This window comes from Camelus bactrianus, chromosome 8, assembly GCF_048773025.1.
Source record: "Camelus bactrianus isolate YW-2024 breed Bactrian camel chromosome 8, ASM4877302v1, whole genome shotgun sequence".
Lineage (NCBI taxonomy): Eukaryota > Metazoa > Chordata > Mammalia > Artiodactyla > Camelidae > Camelus > Camelus bactrianus.
Window position 1 is genome coordinate 12,684,423 of NC_133546.1, and position 15,282 is coordinate 12,699,704.

Genomic DNA, 15,282 nt, shown 5'->3' on the forward strand with positions numbered 1-15,282 from the left:
TATAAAAGAAACAGACATTGCCAAAGAACAGAGGATGAGAAGTTCCCATCGTTGTTGAGCAGGGAAATACACATGAAGGCCACCATGAAATACCATGTTACATATAGTCAATAGAAAAAAAATTTTTTAAAAATATCTGTCAGTTTCAAGTGTTAGACAGAACATGCATCCACAGTATTATTCTTATATTGCTGATAAGAACGAGGAGTAGAAACACTTTATAAAAGTTTGGCATCACATTAGAAGTACATTTAAAGTCACACTCCCTCTGACTCAGCAATTCCACCATTAGGTATACGTCCAAGAGAAATGCTTTATTCTTGTACCAAAGGTGGGATGTACGAGAATGATCTATCAGCACAGGTCAAAACTGAGATAACCTGGAAGTAACCCAGATTCACATCGGAAGGAGATTAGATAAATGGCACAGTGGGTGGCTGTCAAAATGAATGAAATACAGTGACAGGCAACAAAACGGATGCATCTGAGCAAAATAATAATATGTGGAAAAGTAAGTATCGAAAGATTAATGCAGTGATACTCTATATAAAGTTAAAAACTGATTAAGTATTCTTTTTAAGAATGCAGTAAATGCGATGAGTGTATGTGAGAAGGAAAACACCGGACTGGAGTTAGTGTGATGGTTGCCTTGGTGCAGGAGGGCAGGGGATGGAACGAATAGGGATGTTATTGAGGGATGTGGCTTTTGTGCTTAATTTCTGAGTCCTGGCTTTGTTTTAGTTGCAGGTTCCTAGGTGCTTGTTACATTATGAGAGATAATTAATTAAACAACTAAATAAGTGGGTCAGGCATAGACCAATGATGGGACTATGTCATGTAAAACAGAGTAAAGAATAAATACAAATTTTAAAAGTATATTTTCTATTTAAATATTTGTTTACAATCATATTGTAAAAATTATTACCCGGTACTTTATTAATTGGAAATGAAAATGTGGCTTTGAGCTCTAATGAGAGATTATTTAGATTTCTAGTGTCACTGAGAAGAGACCAGTCTGTTAACTCTGCAACCGTGGAGAAATCACTTAACCTGTTACCCTCTTAATTCCTGTAAATATGAAGAGGGTAATGCTATCTACTTCATTGAAATTATTTTGAGTTTGAAAATGAACAGTGTGGCACATAGAAAGCACTTGTTATTTTATATTTATTACATTATTTGTTAATTTATTATATTTTGCTAACTCAAACACAAATGACTTAGTATCCTTTTCATGTTCATTCTCACAGTCTGACTTAACTTTGGCTCATTGGCACCATGCATTTTGGTCGTTCAAACAGAGACATGTTACTAATACTGTCAGTATGTGAGTATGACCAAAAAAAAAAAAAAATGGTTAGTGACTAAGAGTACTTTTTTAAGACTTTATTTTTTTTAGAGCAGTTTTAGGTTTATGACAAAATTGAGAGGGAGAGAGATTTCCCATTTATCTCCCGCCCCTACCCGTGTACCAAGAGCACTTTTCATGTAACTGTTTCCCCACTTACAAGAGTAACAGTCTGTATAGATGACATATGAATTTTGTGAATTTCTACTCTCTGACATACAGAAACCAGAAGGGTAAGAACATTAACAAGTAAGCTGAGAGTGAATGCACTTATTCAGTAAATTGCACTCCTTCCAAGTGCTGTGGGGTTCATCCTCCTGTAGGTATCTGCTAACCTTTATATAAAGTGAGTAATGTGGGTTGTTCTTGAACATTCTCCAAGTGTATTCTGAGTCCATTTAAATCAGCTTTATAACTATCTTTTTAATGTGTGCACTTTGATTTATTCCTGCCCTTCCCTCTCTGATAGCCATGTGAACAGGGACGCCGTATGAAGCGGATCCATGCTGTGGCTAACATCGGCACGGCACTTCAGTTCCTTGAAGGAAGGAAGGTAAGAGAAACAAGAACAAAACACTTCAAGAAGACGGTATGGGCATACTGATGTTTTCAGTGTTGGCTGTGGGATAAAAACACTGCCTGTAATCTGTACAACATAAATGTGCAATATTATTACATAATAATTTTAGACTTACAGAAAGTGGCAGAAAAGGGCACAGAGATTTCATGTCTGTACTTCAGCCAGCTTCCCCTCATGTGATGAATTATAGACATGGTACCTGTATGTAACATAGTACAACTGCCAAATAAAGAAATTAAAATTAATATGATATCATGAAGGAAGGCATGGAAATTAGTCTAATTTCATCCATTTTTCTCCAGTGTCTTGTTTCTTTTCCAGGGCCAATCCAGTAACACACATTGCACCTAAATGTTGTGGCTCCTTTGTCTTTTCCATTCTGTGACCTTATCTGTCCTTGTCTTTCATGACCTTGATGATAACTGCTGGTTAGTTATTTTTCAGAAAAGTCTCTCTATTTTTTTTTAATCTTTATTTTTTATTGAAGTTATAATGTCAATTTCTGGTGTACAGTATAATGTCCCAGTCATACTTACATACATATATTCGTTTTCAAGCACGTAAATCAGCGAAGTTAGAACATTCCCTCACACCATACACAAAATAAACTCAATTTGGATTATATGATATTTTCTCATGATTAGATTGAGGATATACATTTTTGGCAAGAATTCCAAGGAAGTGGAGTAGTCCTCTCAATGCATCATGTTAGTGGGTATAGGACGCTGATATGTGTTATTGCTGGTGATGTTCATCTCGACCGCTTGATAAAGTCATCTGCTGAGATTTTTTATGGTAAAATTACTATTTTTCCAATTATAATTGAGAAAAAGCTCAGGGGAGATAATTGAAATTATGCTAATATTCTGCTTCTCCTCAAACTTCTGCTGAAGTGATTTTAGCATAAGTTGACTTTAGTAATTACTTCTGTGCTGTTTGTCTAATGATGATTTTTTGTTTCCTTCATTTATACTAATTAATTGAACTTGTTCTGTAAGAAAACGATGTCCTTTCCCCTCCATTTATTTATTCAGTTCTTATTTATTTCATTATGGGCTCATGGGTATTTATTTCATTCTATAGTTATAATCCAGTACTCCTCCTACTATTATTGTTGTTGTTGTTGTTGTTGTTATTATTATTATTATTTTGTTGCTTAAATTCTTCTAGCTTTGGCCATTAAGAGTTTCTTGAAGCTATCTCCTTTACTCTTGTGACATGGCCTTATCCTTTTTCAAGCATTTCCTTATTTCTAGGAACTACAGATTTTCCATATTTACCTTATATTTTCCCTGTCCCAGTCCTGGAATCAACCACTTCTCTAAGGAGCCTTTGTTCCTTTTATTAGTGAGTGGCATTTAGAAACCAAGATTGGGTGCTGGGTGTGCTCATTGCTACTGAGGTGTCACTGCATTCTTAACAGACAGATCTAGAAATATGTATGTTTGCTAACCCCAGTATACATACATATTTATGTCTGTCTCTCTCTCTCAGCACCACAAGGTCCATTTCAACCTTTCATGCTTATTTCTTTCTGTTTTTCTCTGACAATGAGAAACCTGGCTCTCATCTACAATATATTCTCTTACTTTTCAACCCTGATATATACACATAAAGTAGTTTTGGAATTGCCAGCCCACGTCTTTATGAGAAATAGATTGACTAAATGGAGAACAGTATTTGTGTACAGTTCTTTTGGTCATCAGCATTACAATAGCCAGTCAAAATGCTGTTTCCAAATTCACTTTGGTTACTTCTGTTCTCCGCATCATCCCTTTCGGTGTCATTATGTTATTATTTGTAATAGAGTTAGGTAACAGTTACATTCCATTTTGGGTAAACCCACACACATCCTAATTGATGTTAATTATTTTTATTTTAGAGAGTGAGACATTTCTATGATTCAAAGAGTCAAAGTTATACTTAGAGAAGTGACACTCCCTCCTATCCTTACTTCTCCATTCCCGTTCCCTTTCCTTTGCCTCCTTTTCTCACCTCTAGGTAACCAGTCTCTCCAGTTTCTGATTTATCCTTCCTGTATTTCTTTTTCAGGAATGAGCAGTTGTATTTTCATATACCACTTTCTTTCTTACAATAAGGTGGCACACCAGAGATGTACCAATTGCACTTCACCTTTTTTTTCATTTAACAGTATATCTTCTCAATCACTCAAATTAGCTCAAGAGATCTTTCTCATTCATTTTCTTGGCTGTGTGGTATTCCATTGTCTGGATGTGCCAGAGTTTATTCAACCCCTCTCTTATGAATGAGCATCTAGGTTGTTTCCAGTATTTTTCAAACAGAAACAATGATGTAGTTAATAGCCTTGCATAAGTACCTTCGTATTATTAGAAGTACATCTTCTGGGTAGACTTCTAGAAATGTGACTGCTGGGTCAAACGTATGTGTGTATGTTGTTTTGTTAGGTGTTGACATACTTCCCTTCAAAAGGGTTGCACCAATCCTCTTAGATTTAGACTTTTCTAATTTGTGGAAATTCTGTGTTTGGCAATACCAAAACCAGCTTTATAAGTGGATATCCAGATACTTCTGGAAAATAGAATGATTCCATTGTTACTTCTCAGTCTGTGTAGACTAAATTAATTTATTTACTCCACAAATGCATAGTTGAATACTTTCTGTAAGACAAGAACTCTGGAAAATACAAAGTTAAAGAAAACTAGATTCTGGCCTTTAGGTAATTTACATTTTGTTAAGTTTGTAGTGCAGTGAATCAGTATAAAGGTCAGTCAGTCAAGTATCAAACTTCACACCAAAGAGAGATTTTAGGCATTAGGATGGTGTAGTAAGACAAACTTGGCTTCTTGTGCAATATTGGGCATTGTTTCCAGATCACTCTAATGTCATTCTTAATGGAGGGTTTCTCTTCTTCCAGCTCCCCCTCCATGAGCTTTTCTCATGGAAAAAGCTGAACAAAGCCTTATTGAACAGGATATTTAGAGTTTTCCAAGTCATTTGGTCTTCCATTTCAGCTGTGTGACAATAGTGTCCCACTTTGTTCTGATGTGTATTCACTGGCTAGAAGATGAAAACAAAATTCCTCATAATTAATGTCTTGGAGAAAAATTTAATGGCTTAAGCCATGAAAGGCATTGCTTGTAAAGAGAGCCAAAGAATCTTCTTTTCACAGAAGACTTGTTTATACTAGGTCCATTTTCATAGAACAACCCTAAGTAATTTTTTTTAAAGTAGAGGATTCAGATTTTAAATATTATATTTACTAGGGGCAGAAAGCAATGCATTTGTGTCTCAGAACAAAATCCAAAGCTTTCCCCTTCTGTCCCCACAAATCCCTAATGTATTTTAATTTTAGAAAATCTACCTAAAATACACAGTTTTGGGCTACCCTTTCTTGAATTTCTTTACGCCATTGGCAAAATAATTGACTGTGGGATGTATGGGTTTTTGAAGACTCTTTGGTGCCCTCTCTTTTACTATTTACTTTTGTTCTTTACAGTTTAAGAACTTACGTCTCAAACATATTTTCAAGAATTTGTCTTTAACCTTTGTAATTACTTTATTCTTCATTTAGATTTTCCCTTTAGGTAATAGATGTTCTGTTTAGTACTTGGATTCTGGCTTGATTTAAGGAATAATCAAGGCACTCTTCACGTTTTACTGAGGGAAACCCTACTGTTGTGTTTATTTTCCACTTGTTTGTGGGGCTACTGAAAAAAAGTACATGTTAGTATTTGGTAAGAATTGTGGAAAAGTGTGATAGCCATGAATAGATCCATCACTTTCCACACTTTTTTTTTTTTTCTGCAAGGAGGTGTCAGGTGGATCATTCTAAGTAGTAATGCAAGGAGCCAACTGCCTTTCCTGAAACTCGCCCTGGTGCAGACGAAGGCATAAATTCAGATTCCTATGAGGTCCAGATAGGTGATCTACAAGACGAAGTGAGGTAGAGACCAACTACGGTGGCAGGATAACTGAGCCGTCCCGTGGCCTGTCTGAAAGAAGGAAGCAAATGCTCAATTCCAACTAGAGTTACCTCGATGAAACACAAGCACGGTGATTCCAGGTTTAACAATTAGACAGGAAAAGCCAGTAATCTGGATTTTTATTGAAATCCAATTATTTATTTAAGTCATTTTGTAAAATAATACACGTATTTGGCTACCTGCGTCACTGTTTGGAACAGTTCCTAGGACACCTCATTATAGAAAGCGGTGGATACAAGGTGGGGATGGCTCTGCTCATTAGGTTTTCCAATCTATCAGGAAGAGCTAGTGATCTGGATTTTGTTTTGAAATTTTTCCCCAAATAATTCGATTTTTTTGTTTGTTTTGGAAACATCTGTGGGCCTTGTCTTAGTCTGCAATGGCTTGCATAGTAGAACATCACAAACCTGGTGGCATAAACAACAGAAATGTATTTTGTCACAGTTCTGGAAGCTAGAGGATCAAGATCAAGGTGCCAGCAGAGTTGGTTTCTTCCTTTCTTCTAGGTTTGCAGACAGCCGCTTTGTCACTGTGTCCTCACACGGCCTTTCTTTTGTGTGGGTATCGGGGGGGGGGGGGCGTGGAGGGAGAGAGAGAGAGAGAGTTCCAGTGTCCCTCCCTCTTCTGTAAGGATACCAGTTCTGTTGGATTAGGGACCACTCTTTTAACCTTGTTTAACCTGAATGGCCTCCTAAAAGGCTCTATCTCCAAATACAGTCGCATCAGGGGTTAGGACCTCAACATGTGAATTTTGGGGCTAATTCAGTCCATTTGGGTCTCTGGCTTGCAAAATCAAACTTCTCCAGATTACGTGGGCCAAGTACAGTTGTCTGCTCCGGGTCTCAAATACTGACATGCATCAAAATTGACAAAACCTGGAGGATTTGTTAAAACGGATTCTCAGGCTGAACTCCTTATTTTCTGGTTCAGAAGGTCTGAGGTGAGGTCCATCGATGTGATTTCATCCTTTCTGGTTTCTGGAATTCTTTCATCTCTCTGGGTGTCTCTCTATTGCCCATCCCACTCTCTTGGGCTATTAAAAGTTTATTGTAGGTTTAATAGGATTTTGCAAGGGAGAGGAGGTAAAACAAACAAACAAAAACCCTGTGCTCCCAAAACCTGTTTTGAAACACAGATTTTAAGAGAGGAAATAATTTTGAAAGACATTTTTTTCCTGCACAAGTTAAGCAAAAAATGTTTAGGTGCCATAATAAACGGAATATGTACACTTCATAGTACAGTTGGGGCTGGGTTGAGGTAAGAAATTCAACTTACATTCGATTTCATTTTTAAAAAGAATGATATGTAAAGAAAGATGAATAATTTGTCCTCTGTGAAAGGCATTAGTATGTGGTTATTAGCGTGTATTATAAATGTGTGGACCATGGATACTAAAATGGATATGGAGAAAATTTTGGACAAGCTGTAAAGCAATCAAAATGATTCTAGAGATTGCAGAAGGTTCTGTTATAAATGGTTATCTCACAAATAAGTATTACGTGTTTTAAACTGTGCTGGATTTGAAAGAAGTAGAAGCATAAGTTTGGAATCTATGGAAGTTCTCAATTTTTTTTTTTTTTTCTGTTTCTGAACCTGATGAATGAACTTCACTGGTGAGACAAAATCCCACGGGTGTATCTCAAGTTATTTGCAGTGACTTTTGAGATAGATTTTACTTTACTTCTCTGTTGTATAACTGGGTAAATTTAAAGTAATTACTTAAGAGTAAAGTATTTGTGGGGTGATTTGCATCTGATTTTTTTTAAAAGGTAAACCATTTACAAACTTCTGAACTTTATTGTTAATATTACACCTTATTAAATCTGGGCTGGGAATTACTGAGCGAGAAATCAAAGGAGTACTTTATTATTTTTTTGTCTGATTTGTTCAGGGATTATGAAGAGGAGGATAAACAGTTGTTAACTGGATTTTATAGAGATTGACTGAGCCATACCTACCATACAAGTCTGTTTTCTTGGAACTTAGGAAGTAACATTTCTCATAGTTGGGAAGGTATTGAAATGAATAACTGAGGACAGTTGTAGATGAATCTTGAATGGTTTTTAGAGATAATGTCCAGAAGTAGGGAACTGAACCCTGACAGTCTCTTTCTACTTTACCATTTCTTGGCTTTCCTTTGTCTTTAAAATGTATTTCCCAAATCATGCTGTGAATTTACTACATACATTTTTATTCCTTTTGAACAAATAATGCAGATTTTGAAAGATTATTTATGTATGTGTATCATCTTCTCCCTTTGTTTTTCATGTCAGTCCATGTACAGAGGATCACCGGTTAGTACAAATTTTAGAATCTTTTAACTCCTGACTTTTATAGGTAAAAGAGAACATAAGTGTCATGCTATTTGGTAACAAACTTCAAAGTAAGTGCATCTTCTTAAACTACTCCTCACAGTTTCTTTTATGTTCCAGTCAACCTCTGAATGTTAAGGATAACTGTTTTTGTTGGGTTGTTTTTTTTCTGTCTGGCATTTTGTGGGTAATTCCTTGCATGACATCATATTTTTTCAACTTTAAACAAGTTTTTGAAATTCATTCTGTAGCTGTTTTTATTGTGTGCACCTAATGAATGCCCCTGAAACTTCCACTGAAACCATGTGCTTGTTTGTTTGGACGGCTCACCCTACTCACTCTCGTGTGCCACCATGCGGGCATGACCAGATGTACTGATGTCTAATACGGTGCTAATTGTCACATCAGTAAATGGTCTATAATCTTCTAGTACATTACTAGTACAGTTTTTCTTTTTAAACAGATAAAACTAGTCAACATTAACTCCACGGATATAGCGGATGGCCGACCCTCGATAGTTCTTGGATTGATGTGGACGATCATCCTGTATTTCCAGGTATTGTACTACGGGTCCCTTTTCAGCTGATACAATGTCATGGATGGAGGTAGTGGTGGACATTTTGATCATGAATAACGCTCTCATTTGCCATTTCTTTGGGGTTGATCCTCAGGTTAGCAGAAATGTGACCTTCATAAATACCTTGTTTTTTGTTACCAGGAAAATGTCCTCTTTTTCCCTGCGAAGGTGTCACCTGTGGAACTCCCCAAAGATCTCTGGCATAGGTACCCAGTCTGAAAAGTGGGCAGGACACAATGGAGATGAAATATTGTTATACAAAGAGCTCAGAAAATTTTTCTTTATCCTGTAGAAGGGAGCAGTTCTATGCAGTTCTACACACCTACTATAGACATTAAGGGGAAAAATTAACTTACTAGTATATCCAGAATAATTCTTCTAACCATTAGGTTGGCTTTTAAAGAAATAAACTTTATTTTTTGGAGCAGTTTTAGGTTTATAGCAAAATTTATAAAAAAAAATACAGAGAATTCCCATGTCCCTCCTGCACCCACATGTGCATAACCTCCCCCTTAACAAAGATCCCCCACCAGAGTGGTACATTTATTACAATTAATGAACCTTTATTGACATGTCACTGTCATTTCAAGATTTGTGGTTCACATGAGGGTTCACTTTTGGTGTGTACATTCTGTGAGTTTTGATAACCATTAGGTTTTGTTTTATCCATTCATGCATGTTTTTAACAAGTGTTCATTACTGGATACAAGGTACCGTCTCAGATGCGGTGGGAACTGCAAAGAGAAATCAGATATCAATCGTGCCCTTTAAGAGCTCACACTATCAGTGGGGTGAAGGGTGTTATCAATAATCATTTCCAGTTGGAAAAGTAAAACATCTGAGGGGAGAAGAACAAAGGTAATTCTGACATGTCTGCCGACTGTTAACACACGCACAGATTGAGGAGCTGACCAGCAACCTGCCGCAGCTGCAGTCTCTATCCAGCAGCACATCCTCCGTGGACAGCATGGTCAGCTCGGAGACCGCCAGCCCCCCGAGCAAACGGAAGGTGGCCACCAAGATCCAAGGAAATGCTAAGAAGGCTTTGTTAAAGTGGGCTCAGTACACAGCCAAGTAAGTTCCAAGCAAGAGTTCGTTTAAATGTGAGACCCTTGAATAATTTGAGTTACCGTTTTACGACTGAGGGCATGTTTCAGTGATTGAGAAATTTGTGGAGACATTTGAATGGGTGGCTTTGCTTCAGGTCTTGTTTCACGCTTTCCTTGGATTAAACTGTAAACAGAAATCATCACTGATACCCTAGGAAAATGCTGTAGTAAAACACATTCCTCCTTCACTACGTGGTTGGGCTTGGCTAAGTTGTTCCATCCCTACTCTTTGATTAGCAGCTTGAAGGCTAATTTTATTCAAGGTCATTGTTTGGACTTTCTGCTGTTATTGAACAATCTTTACACAAATAAATTACATGTTTAAACTTCATATTCTCTTCATAAGACTGTTGAGTTCTATTTAATAATACTGTGAACCTAGGTTCACATTCTGAAATAATGTTATTTGTTTTCATATCCTGAAACTTTCTAGCAATTTTATTTTTAGGTGTTTCCTTTGATCTCATCTTTTATCTAGAATGTAGATTCTTTTGTCAGCTCTAGCTTTGTGGACTGGAAATTTGCTTCTAGTTTTGTTTGCTTCTAAGCATAATAAATTGAAATATGTGTACGTATATGTGATAATCCTGGATATAAAATTACTACTCTCAAAAAGTACCTTCTCATGGTCATTTCAGTCGAGTTTTCAGTTGGTTATACCAATATTTTGTGGTCAGATGTGGTCGGTAGTAAGATCTCTTCACATAGAAGTTGTGCTTTTCTAAGACTTTCTTAAATGACACTTCCTGTTTTGTTTTGCATGCCTGAATCTGATCTGAATCTTACTCTCGACTTCTGGAAAATAGTTGTAAACAAGTCCTTATCGTTATGAAGCCCTGAGGCACTAAACATGGGGGGGTTCTATTTTTAAAGTGTTTGAAGAGCAGAAATGAGAGAAAAATAAACATGTAATTAGTGTTACTAATTTATATAGTTCTGTTTAATTTTTAAAGTGTGTTGGTGGTTTTCTAATTTGGGGCTTGTGTTTTTGTTTTTAATGATTCAAGTTGCAATCAAAAATATTTCTGGAAGCAAAGCTTTGTGGCGATTGGGACTCTGTAGTAGAGATGGAATTAAAGGGCCCCCCCACATTGCTGGTATGCTGTTTGCTTTCCATCTACAGTGGGCATCACTAGACTTGCCACTTAACCAGGCAGGGAGAAGAAACCTGCTGGGTAGAAGGGGACTGGTGACCACATGTTATGACATATATCATGGTGTTACTGCAATAAAACTTTGTAATAATGTCAGCATGCTACTCTGTTGTCCATTGCTCTACACAGCATTTGATTAATCAAAATTAAATGCATTTTCATTTTATATTATAGTAGCCTGAAGTAATATAAAATTTAATGCTATTAGAGTTTTCCTATTTAAGTTTTGTTTCACACCCGGTGTGTTGTATTTCAAAGATGTGCAGGGGTCTAATGATAATGAAGTCATTCCTGCCACTTGTATACTTGTAACATCAGTGGAAGCTGTATTTTCCTTACCTGTATAAATAAATGTACAGATTCACGGACCCAGAGCTTCTCCACCTATCAGCACATCTACGGGATCCACTGAGCTGCATAAATTGCAGAGATTTAGGGAGAAGACTGTCCTCTGCCTTGAGTTTTCTGTAATGATTCCATTACGTTACCACATTGTTGATTATTTTTCTAAAAGCTACTTTTTACACTATCCCGGTATTTACTTTTCAAGCAATCTCTTACTTGACATGAATAAAAGACTTTAGAATCGGTACTCATTTCAGTGTATGACATATTTCTAAAATTATAATATGTGAGACTCTGTAGTCTGAGGGTTCAGTCTCACAGACTGAAGATGGTGGAAGAGGATAAAACATCCAGTAAACAACAAATTGTCAGAGGGTATTCACTGTTTTCAGATAAAATTTCAAGATATTTGAGAAGTATATTAAAAAATTGTTTCAGTAACACAAGAGAGTTAAGCCCCCTCCTGTTTTTTCACACCAAATTCACCTACTGTCAATACTCTCAGAAATGAAAGCATATCTGACATTTGCACCTTATTTTCAAATGTTTAAGAACAATTGTGTTTTAGGACAACAATTAATAAGATAACCAAACAAATGAAGATGTATGTCCGGATCCATCAAAATAACTTGAAGTAACTGTGTATTAGAAATCAGAAATGCCTCTAACCTGGACCTACTTGATCAATTACTTGATCAGTTTCTTAAGTGATGTATCTAAGTTTAAGTTTTTATCACTTCTTTAAGTGAGGCATCTGAATTTTCTTTGATTCTGTGTCTAAGATTCTTAAATGAGAGGCTTGGACTAAAACTAAAACTTTGTAGGACTATCATCTACTAGTTTGATCTAATACAAAACATTATAGGTGTGTGGGTGTGTGACCATGTACCAAACCATTTTTAATTATTCCAACATGGTGAATATTTAAGGAAACATTTTGTATGTTTCTTTTTGGAAATGTCTAAAACAATAAACAAGTTCAAGAAAATCAGAAATTATCTAACACAGGATGCATATTGTCAGCTGACTGTTTACTTATTTATTTACACCCACCTTAATTGGTTAAAAAATAGTTTAAAGTGGCTTAAAGAGACTGTGAATACAAAAACACTTTAAAATGAGGAACTGTGAGCAAAGGGAAAATAGAGGTGAAAAAGTAAGATGAAGCCAGAGGCAAATGTACAAATGAATAGATAATAAGACTGTTTAACCTGGGTGGTTATTTGCTAATATGTCAGGAATTGGCTGAAAAAAATTATATCTTTACTACCAGAGACAGAAACTCTTAGAGAACTAAGAGACAATTCCAGATTACAATTACTGGAATCTTACAAAATTGTCTTTAAAATATTTATTTGTGAAACCAGTGATTAAGTTTATGCTACTGTTTTTCACACAATATATTTTATGCAAACTGAGTATGCACTGGGAAAACATAATTTAAAGTGAACCTTAAAGTTTGCAGAGAGAAAATGTAAAAGCATGTACCAACTTTTTATATTAATCGATGTATCAGTCAGACATACTGCATCTTCCAGTTCATGGAAATTTTGAGAATATAGTAAAAAAAGAATTAAGTGATGTTATTTCTGCTTTATTTAGAAACAATTGTCATGAGACTAATTTTCTAAAAAGAAACTTCCTGAATATTTATCCACTGAATGTTACCTAATTAATTGATCAACTTTAAAGGCTCCGAATTAATCAAAACATGTTGCTCAAAGACGTTTTTGCAACTCTCTTTTTGAAACTGTTTTTATAGTTGATAAGTTACATGTAGGAAAAAATTCATTCATTGTGAGCTTGCCTCATTTCTGTTTTCAGCTACAAAATATGACTACCAACTAGGATCACTTCTTAATTATCATAACTGGCTTTGAATTAAATCCACCAAAAAAGAACAAAGATTTGCCACCAGGGCATTGCCCTCAAGGCAATTCTGAAAAAGAGAGTTTAAAAAACAGTTTGATCAAACAATTTGATCTGTGGGGTGAATTAATCTGGTCTGGACTTATGTGGAATAGAGGCTTCTTTGTGACTAATTTAGAGATATGATCACATCGTGTGCATATGTTCATTCTAATGCATTTGATATAATTCAGCCACATTCTGTTAGTCTGTTATGATCTGTCTGCGTACAACACAAGCTGCTTCTCATCAGAAACGTGCTAGACTTCAAAAAATACACAGTGGTGAATTATTATCAGTTTTGATGTTTTTAAAATTTTCTCTTTTTTAAATTTATTTTACCAGATTTTTTTTCTCTAAATTGGTTTCCTTTAAAAATATACTTTAAATTGAGTCTGTCTCAATTAAGGAAAACTCTAATATAGAAAACTATTACGTATGGAATGGGAATTTCTACTTCTTACCTTGTTACCCACTAAAAAGTTTGCTTTTCTTATTTTTTCTCAAAACCAGTCAACTGATAAGAGCTAACTGCCCATCATTCATTGCTGAGGAGGCTTGGATTGAGTCTTTGAGAAAGTGTGTATTATCTGTTTAGAAAGTGACATCATTATTAATTTTTTTAAAGGCAGACTGGAACAGAAGTGAAAGACTTCGGGCGGAGTTGGAGAAGTGGGGTTGCCTTTCATTCGGTCATCCACGCTATTCGGCCGGAACTGGTGGACTTGGAGAAAGTGAAAGGGAGATCTAACCGAGAAAACCTGGAGGAGGCTTTCAGGATTGCTGAGACGGAACTGGGAATCCCGCGACTCCTAGATCCCGAAGGCACGTTGAGCGTTTGTTGGCTCTTGTACCTCAATCAGTAGGTTGTCTTAAACCTAGAAATCACAGATGACGTCCAAAATTCCGTTTGAAGCCAGAAAACTTTAGAAAGGTGGGAAGGAACCATATCTTCCTGTACCGATTTTCCTTTGGAAAAATATTTGCCACTACGTATGGGAGCAAAATACAGCTCTGTTGCTCCTAACAGTACTGCGACATGGAGGGTACCAGCCAGGTGAACTGTCCTTACTCAGTGCACGTAAGGGCAGAATGAAAGTTTTAGAAGTGTGTGTGTTTAGGGGAGGAGAATTCTTCACAGAATCTGGAAGAATGAAAAATTATTAGTAATCTCAGAGCTTACCTTTAAAATGTCAGTCATTAGAAACTTAGAAATGTTGATAACTATCCAGTTAAACATTTCAGTGTTTGGGTGTCATTTGGGCAAACAACACAAATGATTGACTAATATTTTTCACTGGAATTGCGTGGCACCTTTTTGTAAGGCTGTGAATGTTAAGACTTTCTGGAAATGGAGTTAACTCTTTCAAGTCTTCAAAATACAATTTGGATACCTTTACTAAACTTTAATAAACTATGTTGTTTGTCGTATTGAAATAAAAGAGTCAAAGTGAATTCTCCTAATGTCAGTTTCTTCTTTGCCTTGGCAATTATAGGAATTTCCACTGATGAATGCAGAAATGTAAATTCAGAGAAAGCAAGTTATTTCTAACGATGAAATTTCCGAATGAACATTTTTAGTTCTCAGTGTCTGCCTGGTTGGCTTCCTCTGAGATGGTGGCCAGCATGGAGATCCCTTGCCATTGTAGGAAGCTGCTATGGGCCCCTTAGATTCATGAGGGTAACCAAGGGCTTTCCAGCTCATTTCTGCACACGCACAAAAAAGCCAGTAGTATCCAGTACACTACTCAGCTCTTAACAGAAAGCTGAACAAATATCTCAGCCCTTAACAGAATGTATGAATAACCATATATATCTCAGATTTATGATGCATGTTGAGATTATTTAAATAAAACATGTGCTACTTTCCTGAAAGCTCTTGGTTCAAATGTGTCATCTTACTGAGCCATAAAATTTCCATCATGTATCATCTAGACTAAATTAGCTTCCCCTCCCCCATCTCTAAATATTAGTTCTATTTTTC

At 36.2% G+C, this 15,282-nt stretch overlaps 1 protein-coding gene across 3 annotated transcripts in view; it reads left to right on the plus strand.

Moving 5' to 3' along the window:
• SYNE1 (spectrin repeat containing nuclear envelope protein 1) overlaps nt 1–15,282 on the plus strand; it is a 427,410-nt gene that overhangs the window by 97,546 nt on the left and 314,582 nt on the right. For 2 of the 3 annotated variants that reach the window (XM_074368141.1, XM_074368142.1), the window contains exons 5-8: nt 1,818–1,901; nt 8,669–8,761; nt 9,681–9,856; nt 13,927–14,123. In XM_074368141.1, coding sequence (XP_074224242.1) covers nt 1,818–1,901; nt 8,669–8,761; nt 9,681–9,856; nt 13,927–14,123 — 550 coding nt within the window. Of the gene's footprint in view, nt 1–1,817; nt 1,902–8,166; nt 8,188–8,668; nt 8,762–9,680; nt 9,857–13,926; nt 14,124–15,282 lie in introns of all 3 variants that reach the window. The other variant, XM_074368140.1, reaches the window with a different exon arrangement.